Source organism: Balearica regulorum, chromosome 7 (genome assembly GCF_011004875.1).
Source record: "Balearica regulorum gibbericeps isolate bBalReg1 chromosome 7, bBalReg1.pri, whole genome shotgun sequence".
Lineage (NCBI taxonomy): Eukaryota > Metazoa > Chordata > Aves > Gruiformes > Gruidae > Balearica > Balearica regulorum.
In genome coordinates this window covers 36088982-36112559 of record NC_046190.1, presented here as the reverse complement: position 1 = coordinate 36112559, position 23578 = coordinate 36088982, and the positions used below count along the sequence as shown (strand labels likewise).

Genomic DNA, 23578 nt, shown 5'->3' with positions numbered 1-23578 from the left:
ATACAGTTTTTATTAGTAACACATACCCTTTCCAGGTTAATGGTGTGATCTGAATGAAGTATATCAGTTCTCATTTTTATTATCACAGGGATGCAAAAACTAATTAAATGTTTATGAGAGCAACAGAAATATATATTAGCTCTCTAAATACTACAGTCAAAACTTTCAACTAACAACTTTGATGTAGAGGCAGCCTCACAGATGTGACTGATCACGTGGTTGCGTTGTTACAAAGGGAAAGTTTACAAAGCTCATTAAAAAGATCAAATATTCACGACCAGAGTTAGCTGAAGCAAGGAATTTTGTTGCAATTGTCTTTGCATGTTGTCCTCTTTGCATTAGTATTTATGCTTTCAGAATTTGGCAGGAAGCTTCACCTTCTTTTCAGTCCATCTAAAATAATAGAATTATTAGACATCAGACTTCACATTCTAATAATGAACTGAGTTGGCTTGGCTTCTGGTACCACAGATGGCATCAATGCAAACAATCAAAATGACCCTTTGAGATATATTTTGCTAAAGAGCATCCAACAGATTTCAAATGTTCATGTCCAAGTAATACACTAGAAGTGGGCTTGAAAGGTGCACAACCAAAAGCTACTTAAGGGGAAAAAAAGAATCAGCAGAATTTCCTTAAAAACTATAGTATATTATTTGTTCCTTCATGCACTGACTTCTCAAGGTAACACTACACATCTATTGAGAATTCAAATGGTTTAAATGACTGGTATTTAAGTGTAATTAAGATCTTAAGAATATGTGATGCTGTTAAAAAATGGATATGATTTTTCCCTCAGAGCATTTTAACTTATGTTCTTGCCAATTTAGTTAACAGTTTTGTAGGTCTTCTCCACATGCGACTGTGTAAAAAAAATATTTCATACCAATTTGGTTTTAAGTGATTTTTCAAGTATAGTTACAGGCAAAAGGTACCCTATGAAAGGAAGCAGAAGCTTCTAGCTCAAGTGATGTAGACATTTTCCTGTCTATTATGAGCAAGTCAGATGGTATTTTGTACTTTAAATTTTGATTGAACACCTCTATAAAGCACTTCTTTGTCTACAACTGGGGAAACTGTGACATTATCTGTAATGTCATATGGCAAGATCAATGTGAGCTGAACCTGCCTGCTAACAGGAGTTTATCAATCACCATGTTTCTTAACATTTCTGCACTTGGCCATCTCCATCTGCAAGGCAGAGCTCTTACTGTTTTCTTGCCTTATGAAAACAAATGCAAAATATAAACAGCAGCATTTGCATAGCTGATTTAGGGGGAATGTTCATGTAAAAAGACATGGTAGAACTATATAGTTTGACTAGTTCTGGGACATAACACCGAAGTTTTTAAAGATAATAAGAATTTTGTTGTTGGGGAAAAGGGGCTATGACTTACAGCAACACTTCAGTAAATCTGATAGTTAATTTGAAGATAAAACATCTAACATAGTTACCTGTGTTTGCTTACCTCGGGGATTCAATTCCACTGTCTCCTGTAATGCTGTGGTTTTCTGTCCCTTCCGAGTGTTTCTGTCCTGATATCACAGTACATGCATTCTTGAAAAACAGATCTTTTTTTCCCGAAGGGTTTCTCATTTCTTTGGCCTGAGAGCCCAAAGCACAGCATGCCACTACTTCACCCATCTCATAGGTGAAGTTCTGCAAAGCGTCAGCATCTGAGTCAGCCTTATTAGCATGGCAGATATCTGCTACAGCTGAAGCCTTCGCGCATTCAGTAAGGCCAGTTTCTTCTTCCTTTCTGTGAACTATTGGAAGAACCAGACTGCACAAACAACTTTCTTCTGTGAAATCTGTTTTTGGGTGCTCTTTTGAGCCATCTATTGATTCTTCAAAACTAGCATTTTCCTTATGTCCGTCCTCTCCAGAGTCATGTTTATTTACAGGTGTGTTGTACTGGGCGGGGTAAGTATTAACCTTACAGTTTTTTAGAGACATAGCTGTCCCCAGGTTTTGCACAGCTTTACTCCAGTCTCTTGTATCTGAAAAAGCATGGCCAGGAGGCAGGTGAGGTGGTGCACTGTCTTCAAAACTGTCATCCAGATGTAACAAGCTACAGGTGTCACCATCATGTGCTTTTTGGTACAGAAGATGGCAGTTCTCAGTAAATACTTCACATTCCAGCTTCATTGATCCGGGATGGCTGGTACAGTCATATTTAAATATAAGTTCACTCTTTTTATCAGTCTTTTGTCTGTATTTCACACCTTTATTTTTTACCAAGTTAACATTGGCTGTATAATTTGAAAGACAGACATTTTGAAATTCATTTGCTGTTTGATCTAACAACTCACATACAGTGTCAGCTTTGCACCTGCAATACTTATCCTTCAGATTTAATGAAAATTTTGCATCTTCTTTGCACACACCATTATCAGTGTAGGAGTGAGGGTATTTTTTAATATCCCCAGGATATTTTTTTACTGTTCTTCTGTAGATGTTTTCTTCAGAAATATCATTCTCCAGAAAGTACTTGTATTTACTATCTATTTGCGAAGTACTGCCATGCGGATAACTGAAGTTTTCACTTAAACTACCTTTCTTTAGATGGAGAGAAGACCTATTAGCATGGACTGGCTTGTTTCGCTTAACTTTGTCAGCCTGTGTTTCAGCAGCCAGCTGTTCAGTTTCATATTCAAAGGTTTTTGAGGAGTCCAAGGACCGTGGCCTTTGTAAAGCTCTTTCTTGCTTTCGAGTCCTGGACTTCAGCTGACTGTTAATAGTACCTTTGTACCCTTTCACATAAAAATTGCGTCTCCATGACAGACCCTGAAAAGGGTTTGTAATTTGTTTTTTACGTATGACAAGGGTTTCCACTGCTACATCAAGTGGCTGTTGGTTTCTGAGAGGCAGTGAAAGGTTCTCTTCCGGTTTCTCATTTTGGGATGTAAGCTCATGTACATGAGATTTCCTGTTGCTTAAGCTAATCTGCTTCTCTTTGATTGATTTGGTTTTGCTGGTGCATTTTGCTGTTTTACTTTGTGTCTTTTGAACACAGTCCTTTGAAAGATGGTTTTGCCTGACTGTTGACACTTCAGCCGAGGTACCCTTGCTGATATATTTCTTCTGCTCCTCAAACTTCTGCATTAATATTGTGTGCTTAATCAAATTATCAACTGTAAGAGTAGGGTTAATACGCTTGATGATTTCATGCTCAATATCACGTGGAATATTATCTAAGTCATCTTCATCCCTCACTGGCCACTCCTTGGGAGGAAACTGGGCTGAAAAAGTGGAGTACTCATCCTTACGTTTTTCTTTTTTAGAAGCACTTCTCCAGAAAAGGCCAAGGCCAAACCTTTTGCATTTCAGTTTCTCTTTCACAGATGTCAGGTATTTGATGGTGTCCCAGGAATGGTTTTCAGCAGATGTGGAGATCCTTTGAGTTTGAATTGAAGGCTTCAATTCACTGCAGCCTTTCTTACCTCCTCCATAATGTTCGTGGTTCATTAGCTGCCAATGTCTTTGTTCACAGAGCATATTCTGGTCAGGGAAATGATGGCAGGATCTGTAACGGGATACCGTAGGAATGTTTTCTTTCACTAGGTCTGCACAGTGGTCAACGTTGACCAGGTAAATGATGGAAGATGATGAACAACAACAACTGTCCTCCAACAGGACCCTTCTATTGGCTTCTGTGGCATCATTTGTAATAAAGTACGTGTTGGGAGTCACAATGAAGTATCCTTCTCCCGTATGATAGATTTTTCTTTCTTTAATTAAAGTGCCAAGGATATTATATAAGATATTGTGGGAGGGAACTGCAATGCCTACAACAAAGATACAGATATTTCAAATCAGAAATACGTTTTCAAATAAGATGGGAGCTGGCCAAAAAATAACTTACATACAACAGATCTGGAAGCAACTGAAAATTAAATACCCAATATATTTAGTTCGCAAGATTCCAAAAGAAGTTTGAAACTGACCTGGCAACTGAAGTTTGAGTAGGGCATACTCAATTTCAACATGAAAGTGTCCAGTGTCACCAGCCAAAAGGCAGGATTTTTTTTAAATTTTTTTTTAATACGTCACTACTCTGCTGAGCTTCAGGGGCCAGAAATTATTGTTGCACCCAGCTGTCCCCACCCACAGCATTGGGCTCCCTGCACAACAGGGACAGCCCCACTCTGCAGCGGTGACCACACGTGGAGGGCAGCCTCAAATCTTGGACTCCGCACAGGCTGCAGCCCTGGCTCAGAGCGAGGCCTCCTGGGCCAGCCGGGTGAGGGCAGCACAGAAACATCGTCCAGCCGAGGGCTCTGCTAGGTGCAATCCCACCGGTGTCTTACAGATCAGTAAAACCCTTTTTAACTCTGCCAAGACCATTCCTCGCTGATGAGGCAAGGTCACCCCTGAGGAAGAAGGTAAAGGTGAGCTGCATTTCTGGTTGTCACTGCAGCACTGCTGTGATGGAGCTTAGGATGTTCTCCTTCAAATAAGCAAGGGTGTGCTCTTTGTGTCTGTCAGGATATGATATTCCTAGGAGAGCCCTTCTGCCGGGTACAAACCAAACAATGTGTTGTTGAAAGCATTTCTTTCTTGTCAGGTTATTTAACAGCGGCTTTTATCACCTTTTCTAAAGCTTCTGGTATAATTTTGTCAGATGACAATTGCTACCTAAGTTTACCTCACTGAGACTGGTCTCAGCTGCCAGTTTGCCCTCAGGTGTCACAGTCCCAGGGTCATTAGTCTAGCAACATCTGATCTACTGCTCTAGGTTTCTGCTGATTTCCTACCCACAAGAATGAAAACTTTGAGCAAGGTGAAAAAATAGCGAGAAATATACTCTCTCCCTACAGGCTTTGCAAGTGCTACTTCTGGCTGACCTAAAAATGGACTACACCACATTCTTGGCAGGGTTCTGGGCCAGTTTATGGGGTTGCATTACAAATTTTCCCGCTAGTGAAACTGCCTACGAGATCGACTGGTAATATTTGCAGAGCTATGATATTATGAAGACACAAAAGAGGAAGCTCAGTAACAAACCAAGCAATCTCCTGCAGAGGGCAATAATGAGCCTTTACAAAGTTTCACACGTGCACACACATGCTCACTTCAATATTGCAGATCTAAGGGAAATTGAACATTTTTCAGATTAAAAGAAAATGCAGCATTTAAGGGAAGTTGCTGCTACCTCATCAGAAAAGAGGGAATAAAGCTCATTTAGTGTAAGTAATTTGCTTTCAGGAAGGAAGGGGCTGGAATTTGACCAACAAATCTGAATTTGAGTCAGTTATATTTTTTGATAGCAAACACCAGAGGTAGACTCCTACCCAGTCCCTTTGCCATCAGAGTCAGCTGTGTTGCTGTCTCATAAAGGAAGACTCAAAGTCTTTGTGATCTGACACACAGTCTATTTTATGCTGTTCCATATCTGGCACCTAAATACCTCATCTATGCTTTCCCACCCTCTAGAAGGGGCATACTCTCAACACTGCACTCAGTTCCCTCTCTTATCCTCAAAGAAGATTCATTAAAATCTGTAAAAAGGATTATATTCAAAACAATGTTAGTGACACAGATCGCTGAGGATAGTATGCACATACATGTATTCTACCAGTTGCCTGCTAATTTATATTCTTTCATATTGCCAGCTTTGTTTGTAAACATTCAGTGATCGCTTGCCCAGTATCAGAAACTCAAGCTTGATGATACAATCACTTTTAAAAGGCGGGAGAAACAAACACATTACCTGGATAATTTTTCACTAACCGCTCCATTAAAGTTTCCTGTGTGACCATCACATGATCTGCATTCATGTCTGATACAGTATGGCATATTCTTTCTGACAGAGAAATGAAGTGTGACTGCGAGAGAGGATTCATGAAAACAGGTTTCACCACCTGAAGTCCAGAAGGAAGGGGGGTGGGGGGAAAAAAAAAAAAGGAATAATGTTACATTTTTTCTATTAGCTGTGACAGATTTTTCACTGAAAATTGTTTGTGTTGCCTTACTTTCTTTGGCAAATTACTCAGAAATACTTCTCAGAGAAGGGAAATGGCTCTAGCATTTGTCAAGTGCCTTTGTAATGAAGGTTACCTTAAGTACGTTAGTTTATTTGGGATTAAGTTCCATCTTAAACCATCATTTAGTTTAATAAACAGGGAGCTGAGAGAGAATTACCTCTGATGTCTGCTGACTTTTTAGATGACTGTTTACATATGAAACCTGTATTTCTCTCAGTAGCTAAGAGATTGGATGTTTACCTTTATCAAGTACAAAATCTTTTCACTGAGTAAGAATGCGGGGGGGGGGGGGGAAGACTAGCAACAGGCTCTGTCCCTTGTCTAGCACACGAATTTTAATAGAAATGGTAAAAATTCCATTTTTAGACTGGGCTCTAGAACTAGAGATTATCTACTAGACTGGGCAGAGGGCAAAAACTTATTACAACTGCATGCATTTTTTAGGCTACATCACCATCTCTCCTGGTGAGAGACAGTAGCCTTGTCCCTGTTCTGCATGACAAAAGCAGAAGCTCGGAGGGGCTAAGAGCATGGCTCAGCTCCTCCAGTAACTCTGCAGCCCCAGCCCGGGGGGCTGAAAAGGATCTTAGTCCTTCACCTCAACTCCCCCATCCACAGACCACAAAGATAAACACTGCCCTCTCCCCTTCACAAGAGGGCCAGTAGGAGCAAGCCCAGCAAGTACTTCTGACGTGATGTAGGAAAACCTGAAATAAATATTTCCCGTAAAAGCTGATGACAAAGCACAAAGCAGGGACTCACCTGAGGTCTGTGTATACAGTAAAGACAATGACCGCGTACACTTTCTCAGATGAAAAAAAAAGCTTTCTTCTTTTCGTTTTTTAATTAGACCGATGGTCTGTTCCCACTATCTGGCGGTGTTCTGTGCTTCCCTGTTCTGGGTTGCACAGATAACCCCTGCGTATCCTCAGCTGCCAGAGCAGGCAGAAGGCAGCAGGGACTCCTGGTTACTTCACAAGGCAAAAACTAAGAGTTAAATGCTAACAGTAATTTTCCCGCAAGTAACAAGTGACATCTTAGACTAAATTATATTCACGTTCAACTAAACTTCAATTGGCTAGTCTGTTGGATGACTGTAATCCAATATTTATCCTTTAGGCAGAAAACAACACCACAAACATTTCTGTGAGTAAATGAACTAAGCAACAGCACTTTTAAGAGCTTAAATTGCTCTTGACCTTTGTTTTACAACTGCTGCTATGTTCAACAAAAGCACTCAGAAAAAGGTCCTGGCATACAGTTTCCTCAGTGATGTTGCTAGGATACTCCTTGCAGGTGCAGAAACCATTGCAAACTTTCATTTTGTATGGGAAAAGATCATTCAGCAATAACTCTTGTGGATAGTTTGTTGTCTCAAGTCTCTGCTGTAGGCACACCACGCTGCTGCTAGTTTGACCATTTGTTCCTACAGAGCACCAAACTGCTAAAGGAGTAAAACACTAAGTGTAATCAACATTTATTTGTTATCTTTATTATTATTATCTTGCTATCATTGTCTGCATCTGTCTCGCAGCCTCAAATCCCATGTCTCCATCCAAGGAAGGTCCTTTTAAAATAATATTTAAAACAAAGCATTAAGCAAAAGCCAGCTTAATACTGAAGGAAAAAAACCCACCACTAAAACAGTGTTCAAATGCAAGTCTATCTAAAATGATTGTTGCAGATCAATAGCACCAGAGTACACATATGCTAGAACAACATGAATATTAGATATCATTCCCCCCGACTTTGAAATAAAATCTGAAATACTGAAAGCAAGAATTAGATCATTGGCAACACTGATAAGCAATGCTGGAAGAGGCCCAGGCAGCACCCTACAAGTGTCTCTCAATTTCTTATTAAAAACTTTGTTGATTTACTTTCCATAACTAAATAACCATTACGATTGCACTTCAGATGTTCTCCCAAGTTTGATGGATATACATGAAAGCTGCATCCCTCAGATTTGCACAGGGAGCACTATTAACAATTTGTGCAAGCTATGTCTCATAGGCCTGATACAAAATCACCAAAATGCCATGCCCATTAAAGCTCTTCAGTACCTGTCCCTGTACAGCTCAAAAAGAGATGGCAGAATTCCCTGCCCCCTTCCCTACTCTGCTTAAGTCATCTGATGAGAATCATCTTCCTGGTTTCTTCATAGTTTTTACGAAGGACTTGCTTGTGCCTATGTGCAAGGTACCTGTCAGCAGTCAAGGAACTCAGGCTAATCCTCTTGATCATTTAAATACAACACAGTTCCTGTTTCATGCTCCGTAGCTCTTACAGAATCATGTTTACCAACACCCATCTAGGCAGCTTGTCAGTACTCATGTATTACTATCCTTCAGTTTGGTCTACCTGTCTATTCAAACTCTGCTCATTATCTGGACACCTGAAACCTAAGAAAAGCCTTTTGGAGCACATACCAGTCACAATGTAGGGAAGTCATCTGTAATACAAGCATTGGATAACCAAACTCAGCGCACAGAAAAGCCTCTGGGTATTCTTGACTAGTACAAAGTGATTTTTTTTGTTCCATCTCTGTAATGTGAGCTTTACCATTTTTCACTGTGTAGTTTAACAATTGCAGAATGTCTGTATCTTCTGGCTCTAAGAAAAATTACATATAAGACAAGTTTTATCTGGGTAAAAACCAGGCTAATTCTGGGGAAGTGAACAGAGAGGCATTTTATTGCAATAGCGTTCAACTTCTTAAAAGTTCCGGTCAACAATTTATATAACAATAAAGGGTTGACAGTAAATTAATTCCAGAAAAAAAACCCAAATGCAAATCAAGAATAAACTCCCTTGTGTGATTCCACTTACATCTGTTGAGACAGAGAAGATACAGCACTTGGAAATAGAAGATTGGCTTTTCTGTTTTGTAGCTGGAAAGATCTATCTTGGAATTGCTTTGTATGCTCTATGAAGCTGAACATTCAAAAGATCCCACACATCCTGCACCTCTTTGCATGAGAGCCCTAGTATGTTTGATGTACTTGGCTTTTTGCAGAAGTGCACCAGGAAAGCCATGAGGAAGTACAGTTCTGCTAGAACTGTAAGGCTTCTGCTTTTCTGTAGACTCGAGCACACGTTTTATAGGAAAAATTATATTTTATAATTAAAGATGAAGAATTTTAAGGAACAAAAAGTTAATAAGAACATCATAGAAAGTTGGGAACTGCAGTAAAATGCTTTCTGAACATTAATGAAGATTTTACAAGATGTTTCCTTATTAAAGCCTAAAAATTCTATATAGATTATACAGACAGAATTAAGATCATCAAAACATTTTCAATTTTAAGTATACAACGGGGAAACTATTTTGGCACAACTAATGTGTACTAGATCCTCTTTTCAGAAACCTTTTACTGAAGCAAAGAGTAAGTAGTTCAACTGCGTTAAAACTGTCAAATCTTGTAACATGTTTAATCTGTTACTGATACAAACAAAAGCTCGCAGGAACAGCACACAATATCTTTCTGTTGATTATTTTGTACAATTCTCAAAGGGAGAAACAAAACAATTAAGTGTCAGTTAAGGTCACTGACAGGTCTTCAGCTGATATTAAAGAAGCAGCTACAAACATATCAAAATGTCAGATTTCTATACCTACTGATTTCTTCAAGAACAGACACTCCCAAGTCAGGACAATTAGGCAAGCAATGTTCTCCTTTTGGACTCAATTGCTGGTTTTTACAAACAGAGGATGATGCCATGCAACTTGTAAAAAACCAAACCAACCAAACAAACAAAAACCCCAACCAAAACCCAACCACTTTTTCTGCCTTCTCAATAACTACCAAAAGTCTAGTCCCAATTGTAAGTGACATGAACTTTTAAAAATATGACTTGTAAATGCTTTCTGAGGTTCCTAGCCAAGAGCCATTAAACCCTTACTCTAATCTTAGGGCTAATGGCAACCCACAGCCATGTTTTCTTTCATCGGCAATAAAAAAAAACCCCATAGGCAGGTATGGTGAAAACAAAGCAGTATTCAAGAAGAAAGGCAAGAGCTCTCTCCTGCAATCTTAGTTCAAGCCCCCAGGAACAAGTTACATAGCAGACACCAATATGTTCAGTGTAGTACAGTTTTCCTTAAGCTGAGCACAGCATGAAAGTTTTTGCCATTGAAACGTGTTATCTCTGATCTTCAGAGAGATCAACCCCTTCAACACTTATGGAGGCCACCAATATGTCCTCTTAAATGCTCCAAGACCATCTCGGGAGCAAGTTTCAGGCTCCAAAAGTACTGACTGAACACATGAGCAAGCATGCAGCTTCAAATAGACTGTTTAAAGAAAACAGCACTTCTGCTTGCTTGAAGACTAGCAGGAAAGTTGTCCAGTGGAGATCTGTCTTTCATGTGCAACAGCAGGCAAAATAGCCAATAAGCAAAACCATAATATAAACACATCTGCCTTTGGGGCATTCCCGCTGTCCAGCTTTCAAATCAATTCACACATGGCATTGAACATAACCAGCACAGCTGATAGCAAGGAGGATCATTTGTAACCATTTCAGCATTCCGTGTCAAGCTTGGTCATAAAAGATTATGATCTTGATTGAGTCAAAAGCTTCATTGCAGAGATATAAAAATAACACAAAATGAAACAGTCCCAGGCAAGTTGCAAAACGGTCAACAACTAGCCCATGGAGCCAAACAACAGAACAGGAATAAAAAAAGTCACTGGCGATGTCTCTGGCTCTTTCAACTGTCTGCAGGTGGTGGCGGCGGCATCCACTGCTACAGAAATTTGACACAAGCACATCTTTTCCACTTGGCCTGGTCCAAAAAAAAGCTCCTTTGCAACCCTGGCATTTCTCCACTAAAACAGCTCTGCCTTTTCCTTGCTCCCAGCCCTGTCCTCTCTTCTGCAATAAATCTCAGACCATCCAAATAGCTCTTTAACGTCAAAAGCTTTGTTCAAAGTAGAAAGCCTTACTGGCTGTTGATTAGGTGCTTACCTATACAGTGAAAGACTTACTATAAAAACATCATTATGCAGTTGTGCATTCCTGTGCTTACTTAGCTAAAGGTCAACTCCAGCTGCTGCAATAGTCCCAGTCCCAGGGCTGACTCCTTTGCCTAGAAATATGCTGTCACACAAAAGGCAGTCACAAAAAGTATACAATACAAAGCTACAGTCATGGGAGTAAGATATGCCTACGGTCATGTCTCCTCTCCCCAGAATGGACCAAAATTCACTTCTTTGCACACTCCCTGGGTTCAGCTCACATTTACCCCAGCCAAAGAAAGTCACACACAAGTCTTTCAGAGAAACAGCACCCACAGAGCTATTCAAAAGAGAACATAGCCCCCTGCAGAGGGTTTCCAGCAAACCATGAATCAGGGGACACATGATAGCTATTATGTCCAACTCACTCCCAGGCAACACTTGGCCAAATCCCACCCACCGCAGAAGAAGCTGTCAGACTGTCAGAGAACTTGGTGCAGTTGTAGCTTCCCTCAGACCCAGGCCTCTGGCTTGCAGTGAGCACAGTAGTCACTATCACACACTGAGATGGAGCGAAGCAGCCCTCAGATCTTGTTTCAGGGCATATCCCACTGCAGGGAGGTTTTTTTTTTCATTCAGCTGAAAAAAAGCTTTGATGGTATATGGGTAACCACACCTGCCTGAGGAGTTCGTGATGTAGATGGATGTGCACATCCACTCTTCCTTCCATTCTCCTGAAATGGATATCCAACTTTAAAGATGTTCCCTTTGCTAGAAAGTAAGTTTCTGCACCCTTTAATTGGGCTGGAATTTATGGCCCACAAAAACCAAAACCACAAAAAAAATAATCAAAAAACATTTTAGAAATCAAAAACCAGTTTAGAAATGAAAAGCAGCATCTTTACCACCACAGGAGATCTCAGAGGAGTTGTTTGGACAGTGTAAATTAACCAGCACTAGTTTGGACTTGAGGACCTTAGCCCTTTCTCCATGGCTTTGGCTCTATTAAACACCCTTTCCATGTTTCAGTTCATCTAAATTTCAGCCAAAAGTAAGTGATAAAAGACAAAGAGAGCAACTGAGCACCTCCATTGTATTACAGAAAACTCAGTAGATGTCTTTTCAAAAGCCAGTTTAGCAGAACCCTTACTGTGAAGATACTGGGTTGTTGGATCTCACAGACCAACGTGAAGCCTCCAGTGGAAATTACAAGATATGTGCGGGTGCCTGCGGGATGTTGAAAATGTAGAACGATTCCAGGGGAAAAAGTAAATTATGCAGTCCATGAAGTACCTAAGCAAGTGACCTGAATGACAGGCTAGCTTTGCTGCAATATTTTATTGGGAACAAGCAAAATATTTCATAATTTCAATGGAGTTTTCAGCCTTGGAAAGTCAGCATATAGGTGTCCATAGTATCTGGAAAAAAATATATTGCTACAAGACAAAAAATAAAGTTCGCTTTTTTTTTTTTAGAAAAACAAAATAAAGTTCACAGAGGTTCAGTTTATTTCAGTTTTTCAAATAAACAGTGTTTCAGCTTTCAAAATAGACAGAGTTTGCTAAACAAATAGCAGTTTCAGTTGTTTCATTGACATTAATCTTTCTGCTTCAGTACAAATCGGGCTGCTTACGGAGAAGCTGTGCACTGCCAGTGAATGGAACATGGATTGCTGCTGATGCATCAGTATAAGATAAAGCATAGTAGGGGAAAAAAAGAAAAAATGTTTCACATCATATATTAACTATTCCCAAGGGCTTCACTGTATTCTCACTAATGAGGGCAGTTTGTTGGGTTTCGCATATTGAGCTTTCTGTTTGTTAGCAGTTTGATAGCACTGTGTGAGTCACATTAATGATACACACTACTAGCATATCTTTACTTCAATTCTCCCAGGAGTGTTTTTATAAAACACAGTAAGGAATGGGCAGAGCGCCTCTGCATGTATGTTGTTTTAGAAATGCAGATACCTACATTTTTCTAATGTGATGTTTAAAAAAATCCACAACAGATAGCAAGAAAAATCTCATGCAAGTACCACAGCAATTTTATCAGGTTAAAGAAAATCATGCTGTCATCAACCTCAGCTTCTTCTGTGCACATCACCCTTCATTCTGCAAATTTTTAGCTCATGGACTGTATAATCAAAAGATCACTAAAACTCTCTAAGTATGAAACAAAAAGCAAAGTTGTCTGACTAAAGCCACTCATCTCTTTCTGCTGATACTTCTAATCAATTTTCATTTGGTATAGAATGAAAGTAAGCCTTTTAACAAGGCTGCTCATTATTGAGGAGGCTCATATTACTCACATAGCAACAAAGGCCAAGAGCATCCTGGGCTATATTAACAGGAGCAGAGCCAGCAGATGAAAGAAAATTATTATCCACCTCTACTTGCTGCTTGTTAAACCATGTCTGGCATACTAAGACTAGTTTTGGGCCCCAATATAGAAAAGACATGTATAAATATGGGCAAATTCAGCAGAGGGCCACCAAGATGGTCAGGGCTGGAATACTTGCCCCATGAGCCAAGTCTAAGGGAACAGGTCTTGTTGAACCTGGAGAAGAAATAGCTTGGGGGGGCCTGACAGCAGCCCCCTGAGAAGATGGAGCCAGGCTCTGCACAGCAGCATGCGGTGGGAGGATGAAAGACAACAGGCGTCAGTTGGAACAGGAGAGGTTCAGACTGGCTATACGGAAAACCTTTTTACCTTTAAGGACAGCGCAGCAGTGGAGCATGTTGCCCAGAGAGGTTGTGCAGTCTCCAATCCTGGGGAATTCCCAAAATGTGACTAGGTAAAGCCCTGAGCAACCTGATCTGACCCCATAGCTGACCCTGCTTTGAGTGTGAGGTAGGATATGCTCCCAGAAATAAAATAGTAGTCCAGTCATCTAGTTTAGTTGGACACCGGTACCTGTGCCTCCCACAGCCACTCTCACCCCACACTTTGACCACCCTGCTTTCCATAACCCAATGCAATGGCACTTTTGACCTGCCCTAGCTATGAAATTTTCTTGGGTTACACCAAATTGAAGAAAAAAGGTTACACTTACATCATGCTGTTAATGAGGCCATGCAAAACAGTGTCTGTATGGTAAAACTATTGGTTTTCTCTTCAACCTTCAAATAAATAGCTACTGTTTTTGTAATTTTTTTTTCATAACTGAACTCCATCTGTACAGGCTCATTGTTAGAGCTGGTGCTCTCCCCAGTGATGGAGTGGATATGTCCTAATGCAAGATGGCAGTAAAGAAAAGCTAAAACTAGCCTTGAAGTGTCTGATTTTGAAACTGTATCAATGACCATAGCAGAAACACTGCTAATTAATCAATTTATTTCATAAACTACATTAACACAAACTGTTGTCTTTTCTGACTGAGACAGAGAAAAAAAGAGCAGTGTTCAAATTACTCTTATCCTAACAGAGCATCGAGGCATTTAAGATCTGCCATTCAGGATTCAAGGTGCAAGAATTCAAAAGACAGGATAGCACAGCTCAGCCTGTTTTCTTGAATTTTGTTTTCTCACTCAGAAGACAGAAGCAAGAGCTGGTTCTGCTGAAAATCTTTAGCATTGCGAAATACACAAAACATATCAAGTTCTTCACAACTAATCTTGTTAGAGGTTATTTTTAGAAAGAAATCAGAGTAAATTAAACTGAATGGAGCTTATTATGAAAGTATTATAGACTCCTGTTCAATGGTACTTGTTAAACAGCATGACTAGAGACTTCTAGCTGAGATAGTGAAAAAAATTCCACACCCAAACGCTTTTGCAGATTACACCTTTCAGGTAATTTGATCTGAGCAGATCTAGTACATGCATCAGGATTTTGAAAAATGTTACAGTACCTTGTGCCTTGCTGCTGTGAGTTCAATCAGGCTGTTATAATACAGAATTAATACCTTAGTAAGAATTTGATATGGAAATGCATGAAACATGCAAGGGTGTAATCTCATCTGAAGTCAGTGGTAAGGGCTGAATGTCATCTAAAATTAGGTGCTAAACATTATGAAATAATGTAAGGTTTACATAGCCATTACATGGAGAGAGTTAAATTAGTAAGCAAATAATAGCAAGGTAGGTAAAAAGTTGTCCTTCAAGGAGTATAAATATTTTCTTCCTTTTTTCCTCCTGAAAATATATCAAAAGAGTCACCACTGGAACAGCTGTGATTGATAACCGGGAAAACCCAATTACAACAGAATATGTATGTTAATAAATTCTGTATCAGATACCTTACTGAAAATAACTTTAAAAGTAATGTTTCAGATTAAAACAGTTAAAAACTCAATTAAACTGTTCTTCATGTTGTGGCAGCTTATACACAGCAGTGCAAAATAAAGCACCATTTTAGGTCATCCACTCTTTTCAGGCCTGACAAAAATAAAAAGGAACAGAACTCTAAATAATCCTAAACAGTCCGATACAAAGTATGACCACATACTGTGAGTTACGCTTCACAGAAACCAGCACCATTGAAGTACAAAATTATTCTCTTTTGACTTGCAAACCTACGTCCCTGTTTGTGAGGCGGGATGAAAGGCACTGGAAGAAAGGGACTCCAAAAGAAAGGAATCCCATGAAGCACATCCCCAGCCTCTTGCTGAGCTGCCACTCTCATTAAGTTTGTGTGTTCCTGTGTGTAACTGCAGAGTGCCTGACAAACAACGTCCACTCCAGAGTCATGACCTTTTGTAGGCAAAACAGGAATCAGCAGCAGAACGATGCTGATACTGACGTTAATTGCTGTGAACAAATTTAAATTATTCAAATTAAAATAAATCTGTCCTAAAAGCTTGCCAGGTCCATTTCAGGAAAAAAAAAAAAAAAAGTCTCTCATTTTAAGCAATGTTGAGAATTGCTAAGAAGTAGAGAATACTCAAGTATGCAGTTATAGATGGACTCCAGGTGTACTGATTCCACAGGTGGCACTTCAAAACTGTTCCTGAAAGCTGGCACAAACATGCAGAGAGGCTCAACATATGAGGTCCTCCACAATGAGGTGACCAATGTCTGCAGAGCCATGTGTGAGCACTGCAGAGGTCACTAAATAAGTTACACTTGGGAGTCATCACACAGAAACAAATATAGTTCCCTAAACTTGCCTCCCACTTTGGAAAGTAATTACAGCACATAAATATAACAAATTTTGCTCCTTACTCCTCAAGACATTGCTGAACCTTTTTTTCAAGAGATACAGTTCCACCCCTCTCCTATCATGGGATTCTGTGTAAATATCAAATTAGCATTAACCTCCCCCCCCCAAAAAAATCAAGGAGCTTCAGAGACCATCTCTACCCATTTTTTAATTACTTTTCTGAGTGCTTCTCTTCTCCCTAAGTTCTGGGAGAGACTCACCCAAGGTAAAGAAGTGAGGAGCTAGACCTATCAGATTACTCCACCAAATGCACAAACAACAGGAACACAAAACAATTTCTTGTCTGATCTCATTCCAGTTCAGTCAATGCCTCCAGCAAAAATGGATAAAAATTAACACTTCACAGAAGAGCGTACTGTCCTTCCAATGTCACTCTTCAGTAGGATATTTTCCAAGTGAGATAAATTTGCAGCCTATAGTAGGGACTTAAAGGCTCAGCAGAGCCCAACAAGCAGACCTCTCGTTAATAGATGTGATCAACAGGTTACATGACCACAGAAAAGTCACAGTCTGCATGCCAATCCCAGCCTCAGTCTAACTGGAGAGCACAGGGCTTTCTTAGCTTTCCTGGTGAATAGTTTGTAGCCCTGCAACAGAGTTGCTGAACTGTCAGCAAATTCAACCCCTAAAGGCTGAGCAAAAATGTTTCGATTTTCTGTTGTTTGCCTCTAACCAACAGGAACCACAAAAAGGGAGCCGGGCAGTTCAGGCACGTGGAAAATGCTGCTGTCAAGGGAGAAGGCAGGCTGGGCTGACAAAAACGAGCTGGTTATGACCAAGGACAACAAGCAAGCAGCTACTGAAATGCATTTTCCTGGACTGATCACCTCAGCTTCTCTTCAAAGGCTCTGGAGGTCAGTGCCTTCAAACTGAGTATTTCCAATTGTATCTATAAATCTCAGTTGAGAGCCCCCTGCTCCTCTCCCAGCACTGCCCTGCATGCATCCCCCGTGGCTATACAGGAAAGGTGGGAGGGAGCAGTTTGCCCCTCGTTTGGTTAACAATTGACTGAAGAACTCATCTAAGCACAGGAGATGGTCCGACAGAGGGAAGTTAGCATTTCGACAGAGACTGCTCCGTTATCAGATCAAGAGGAGAAGGTTTTTTAAACTAGCCCTTACTTCACCCTCTGAGGGAGAGGGTGGAATTACCGTGATTTTCCCTTCTTCCCTTCCATCCCCCAAGGAGGAGAATATAACAGGTCCTACCCAGTCCTGGGTGTACCATGCAAACCAGAGCTGGGCTCTGCATCAGAGGGATAGAGAAAGAGATTTTGGATTTTACCTGGGAATAAATACAGGACAGTTTGTGATTCTTTATAAGCTTTTGGGAACGGCTTTTCCCTTGATTTGATTAGTCTTCCAGTGGCTGACATCAGTCAAGGTGTAGTCTATTCCCTAACGTCAGGATTTCCAACTCCCCAGTATGTTTCTCGAGAAGAAACCCCATTTAAACTGCTGATATAAAGAGTAACTCAGATCTGTGGGACCACAGTGTCTTTGGATGATGAGCAATAGCCAGGAAAGTTCCTTGAGATACAGCAGTGAGGAGGACTTCTGAGTGCTGAGGCCTTTAAAACCAGTATGCAACAGGGTCTGGAGCATGCCAGGACCCTAGTATGATTCTTCACTGAAATGTGACTGGGCAAAATTAGCACTGCAGCGCCCCTTGCTTCTCACTTACTGTCCAGCAAACAAGTGGTTGTGGATTAAAAATGAAAAAAAAAAACCAAAACACCCTCAAAACAGTTAGCTGATTTTTCTCATGAGTCTGAAAATTCAGTCTCAACACTTTTCATGTACCATGGCCAAGGATAAAGAGACCGCAGGCCAAGTGATTCCCATCACTGACACCTGGTGCCCCCTAGATATGTCTTAAAATTCCCCAAACACTGCTGGAGTTTGCAGACACTGCTATTGCTATGTGCTGCAGGAAATGTTTCCTAAGAACCACTTAGGACATTGCTCGCTTCCCAACATCGCAGCCATTAGTCATGAAGCATGAAAAACCCAAGTGGCTTGGATTCCACATGATTGCAAAGGACAACATGAGGGCAGGTAGATTAAAAAAAGGAGTCAAACCTCTCTCTATGTAGAATCAAGACAGTAAATGTGATACCAACAGCTTCATTTTTAAATGTTGTCAAGTAATTTAAAAAGCAAAAACCAAGACACCTTTGTCTCTTGCATTTTAGTTGTCTAACTTGTCACTTGCTTTCCTAGAGCAAAATATATATATAAGAAATGGGAGAAAAGCCTTCCAGAGCAGAAAAAGGTCATTATGATGACTGATGGAAGAGAAGGCACAGAATAGATCAATTTTAACCAGAAAATTACCTAAATAAAGACACTCAAATTGCAAATTGGTTTCAGTTAAGCTTTCAGAAAATGAAGTAAAAACCATGAAAACATCGCATCAACAACAAATGTCTGCAAAAGTGAAATTCACAAAGAAGCTTCTTCAAAGGCATTCATTAAATAAAGTGTGAGAGAAGTCTATAACTTGTTAGAAACCCCTTTGGGTGTTACTGCAGCAAGAGAGATGATGATAGGGGAAATTATGTAATTCATTTACCAAAGTAATTTACATTTGGATTCAGCCAGCCATGCTATGCATCAGAAAAGAGGTTACTGGGAAGCAAGGAGGTAGAAAACAAAGGAGTCAAGAACTCTCTCTCTAAATCACCCCCAGGAGACTGGCAAGTAATATATCAATATTCACCAGTGATGTAAAAGATTAGTAAGAGAGAACCATTCCCAACATACCTAGAGATATTACTGCTTTTTAGATGGAGACCTGTAAGTGTAACACTGTTCTTCCTTGTAATACCTCATCTGGCTAAGAGTTAAAAGGTCAGCAGGCTACTCATGATCAGGGAAGATGAACTCATGCTGGAGCAGATGTTATCAATTTAGTAGTTACTAGAGTGCCTGAGAAATGAGACTGCATTAAGAGATCAATTTTCTAGTCAGAAAATGGGGCTGCAACAGGGAGTGGCTATTCTCTACAAATTGTTGGGAAAGAAGGGTAAATACCAGAAATAAGGAAAAAAAAATAAAAATCTATGTGATTTAAGCTAAAGCCACTATTAAGAGAAGCATAAAGAGTCTGACCTGGCCAAGGACAACACAGGTTAGACATCAGAAATTTTCCTGTTAAAAATTTTGAAACAGAACATTAAGAATTCCTCAGGTCTTCCAAAAGTTGACAAATTTCTTGCTTCAAGAAAGAATTCAAAACTGCACTTTTACTTGAAGAACTGCTAGTTAGCTTCAACAAAAAGCTTTTATGATCTAATTATATCCAGTTCTGCCTGAGGTAAAATGTACTTGTATCTTAAACTATAATTGATCCCTGGACAGAGAGGATTACAGAGCTACACTCAAGGAAAAATAACAATAAACTTTTAAAATAATGACAGATATAAAACCCCCTACTAACCTTTGGAAATCCAATTGAAAAGGGACCTGTTTGCATTTCACCAGGTACCTAGTAGTTAATATGTGGTTGAAGGTAAGTCAGTCTTCACTTCAGCATCTTCTACTTGGTCTCTGTTAGTAGCGTTCCTGGTTTGACTGCTGATGCTTCCTATCCTTTAGTTTTGGGAAAGTTAAAGCACAAGCGGTTCACATCAAATGGTTAAAGGAGACATCTAAGCTGCCATGAAGCAAGGACTACACTGCTCATGTCGCTTACCTGCATTACACACAGTAATTAGAACTTGGTATCTCCTATAATCATCTTCAACAGAAAGTGATACTAATTAACCACGTCAAACCCAGACAGAAAAGAACTAAAGAAGTGCCACAGCATTGTCTCCTCCTGCTAAAGAGCAGCCTTCCAGGATGCTCCACAGGACGAACCAACACAAGCCCTGCAGTACCAAGGGTAAAACAGACTCAAGGGTTAATGACCCCAGCATACAAAAGTCTGCATGCCCCCCCTCCCGGAACTGCAAACAGTAAAGGGATTTACTGACCAAAACCAATGCCTCAAGTAAAAAATGAATAGCTGTGAGGCAGCAGTCAATACCAGGGGCAGAAATTTAATCTGCTCTGCTTGTGAACAACAGTTATCATGCTGGCTGGTGTATTCCGCAACCACTAACATTTCAGAAGACTTTTTGTGGCACTTGATAGTTCCAGCAGCTGTACTTTTATGTATAGACTAAGCCCATCTCTGCAGCCTGGCCTCATTAGAGTGCAGTCACTAGCACAATTAATTGAATATGAACTAATTGCACGTAGCAAACAGAAATGATGGCAAAATACTCACCAGTACAATCTACTTAAAAATACTGATAAATTTATCTTGAGGTTGTTTTGTTATTGTTACTACTGCTAGATCTGATAACATGTTCTCTGTGTATCCCATCAAAGTTAATAAATTCCATTTAAAAGAAAGGTGGGAAAAAAGTGCTGCAATATGTCATCTTCTGCAAAATTCTCATAATTGAATTTTTAATGTGAGTAATTACATATTTAAGGTAGCAACCTGAATGTGTCTGAGCCTGATTTCTTCTTAGATCTTCCATCAATTTACGCGTTTTTAGAAAAGATTTACCAGATCTCTTTGTAGTTCTTTGTTTTGTTTTGGTCAACATTTCCAGAGGAATTAAGTCTAAAAGCAGCTGCTGACTTCAGAGCATCACTTCTGCATTAGGTAGCAAAGTGCCTTCCCTCCCAGGCAGCCATCACCCCACCCGCAGTGCTGCGCGCCCTCCACCTTTACCTTCTCCGGTGGCAGCACGTTCTGTAGCTCTTTCTCAGAGAAATCTTTGTGCTGAGTCCATCCATAATATCCAGCCCCAGTGTTTCTTTCTACACATCATCCTTTGTCTAAAAACATCCATGATGAATGAAACAAATTTAGTCTTCCACTAGTTATGAATGCACCTTCCCATTCATTGCAGTATCAGTCTCTGAACACATTACATGCAGTCGCCTCCTCCAGGAAACAACATTACCCGCAACAAAACACTGAAACCAACCGGCACACCTGCTTCCTATCACATTTTTCCTAAAAACTGAGTGCCCATGTCTACATTGTGATGACTCACCAGGTCACCACTGACTTGACTTCAAACCGGACTGCCAGCAGCTGAAACTCAGTTTGTCCCAGTGTCCGTACTGACAGGGAGGCTGTCTCTCTGGAGAAAGCTGTGGTGGTGATGCCCTGCTTGCTCCTCGCTTTTCTGCCAGCCCGACTGCAGGATTTTTGCCTGCCAGGATTTACACTGATACCGCTAATCACAAAATACCACAGGCAGGAGTTACCTGCTGTGGGAGAGTGGTTTGGTGCTTCCAGCTGATAAAGCCTCTGATGGCAGCTCAGGCTGCCCTACATGAATCAGCCAGCAGCTCTGCAAAACGGAGAGGATCTCACCATCAGGATCACGCAGGCAGGCAGTGAAGGAGATAAGAAATAGTCAAGATGAATGCAAATAAATTCAGTGGCACTGGCTATGTGCTGCTGCCACCATCGTCAGCCTTGCCTCAGCTCTCCCTTCCCATCCCTGCTGCTCCAGGATGGGGCACTCTCCCTCCAGAAAATCCCACTCTGAGTTGGAGGAACCTGGCTCTATTTTGCACTAAAATTTCAGAGAGACAAAAGACTCCCTCCCCACCCCACCTCTGTGTTTTCTTTCCCCCAGGATCAGAGCAAGCTGTCTCAGATTACACTGTCGCGAAGGGAGGCCCTGGCAGAGCAGGCAGGGGAGACACGGGTGCAAAGGCGTACAGGCCACACTTTAGCACTGCTCCGCACGGTTTTTACCTGTTACTCGTGCAGTTTGTTCCTGTTGTGCAAGGCTACAGAGTGCATCTTCTCATCTACCGTGGAAAATCCTTGTCAGACATGATAAGGGGACTGCTCGCTTTGGAACCTGGTGCTCACAGATCTATTTTGTGTCAAATTCAGTGCATTCTTTAGGGAATTTGCATAGGCTCTTAAATTGCAGATTGCATTTTAATAATCTTTTTCCAAACTGTCCTCATTGGAAAAAAAAAAAAAAAAGACCTCAAATGGATTACATTTTCTTTTCTTTAACCTTGAAGCGTGAAGTATATATCGGAATGAATTCACTGCTCACAGTATCTGCGCAGCCATCCCTTATCAATCTTACCTATTCTGAGCCCCTGCTACCCAAAGGTCACACTATGCAACTGCTTTTGTCCATGGATCACAATTATTGTACATTGTATTACCCCCACAAGTTCCCTTTTGTGCTGTCCATCATTACATTCCCAAATCACAAGACTGAAAAAGCTGACTGCACATTCCTTGCAAGCATATTGCTGGGTCCTGTGGATAATCAGAGGATTTATAGATGTGCTGCCACCCATACATGTCCCAGTACTAAAGGTCATCTATTTTTCCTCTCCTCAGTATAATGAAAAGATACCCCCACCCCTAAAAAAAAAAAAAGAAAAGAAAAAAAAGGAAAAAAAGCAAAAAAGAAAAAAGAAAAAAAGAAAAAAGAAAAAAAAAGTCATCAGCTTGATTTCAGAAAAGACACCAAGGCAGCAAATCAGGTTCAATATTGGTAAGCCATGGTAATCCTCATTATCATCTTTTTAGTCACATTATACATGGCTTCCTTATATCAGAGGAGATACTTGACAAGTGTAAGCTTTTCTCTTTAAACAAATGTTTTAAGAGTATTCTTGTGTGGGATTTGGAAACCCTTCCCCAAGATTTTACAACTTGTAACATGAGTGTTCTAATAGTTACATTTAATGTAGTGTACTTGATAGAAGTACTTAATTTGATTTAATAGTACTTTGATAAAACAAGGCATCAGGAGACAAGCTGAAAAGGAAAGTCTCTTACGGGAGAGCTGGACTAACTCTTGTGAAACAGACAGGAGTCTTTCCAGATGTTTAAGAAAACTTCCAAAACTCCCTATTTAGAACCAAGCTGAAAGCGTAACAACCCATCTTCCCAACCTGCCTGTACATTATACTTACAATGAAAATCGCCTACTTCTCATTTAACTTTCCCTCTGCACACATGCAATGGACTTGTTTTACAGTAAATCAGGCTGGTCTGAGAGACAACAGTGGTTTTTGAGACCAGCATAGCAAGGTACTTTTATCTCCAACTGTTCATTTCTATGATATGACATATGGCAGCAATTTCTGCTTTTTTGTATGCAAATCTGCTGGCTACCATTCAAGCCCTGCTAAAAAGGGACCAAAATTGAAGGTTACTGTTCTCCAGCTGTTTCTGCCCCTTGCGTGACAAAACAGGAATGTAACTGGATGACCCTGTGTCAGGGAGACCAAAAAGAATTAAGCAATACAGGGGAAAAAAAACCTCAAACAACTCACACTCAAACAAATCCTTCCTTTTTAGTACATCACTAAAAAGGTTGCAAGCCAGTAATAAAGCAAATAAGTACTCTAAAAATATTTGCTGAAAAGCAGAGTGGCAGAGTTCAGGCTGAGATTCTCTGCAGCTCCTCC

At 40.4% G+C, this 23578-nt stretch overlaps 1 protein-coding gene across 1 annotated transcript; it reads right to left on the bottom strand.

Annotated features, from left to right (window-relative positions):
* On the bottom strand, nt 1-20926 carry STOX1 (storkhead box 1). Its single transcript, XM_010309722.2, has 4 exons — nt 20844-20926; nt 5715-5865; nt 1470-3789; nt 1-393 (listed from the first exon to the last, which is right to left on the bottom strand). Exons 2-4 carry the CDS (start codon nt 5845-5847, stop codon nt 354-356), a joined length of 2493 nt encoding a protein of 830 aa, XP_010308024.2. The 5' UTR covers nt 5848-5865; nt 20844-20926; the 3' UTR covers nt 1-353.
* Nucleotides 20927-23578: the final 2652 nt, after the last annotated feature.

Excerpts from the sequence above, each read along its gene's own strand:
- STOX1 (XM_010309722.2), bottom strand. The coding sequence starts at position 5,847 with ATGAATCCTCTCTCGCAGTCACACTTCATTTCTCTGTCAGAAAGAATA. Across the intron at positions 3,790-5,714 it reads GTTAGTGAAAAATTATCCAG|GCATTGCAGTTCCCTCCCAC; the intron begins GTAATGTGTTTG and ends TCTTTGTTGTAG. Across the intron at positions 394-1,469 it reads AGTGGAATTGAATCCCCGAG|ATGGACTGAAAAGAAGGTGA; the intron begins GTAAGCAAACAC and ends CTATTATTTTAG.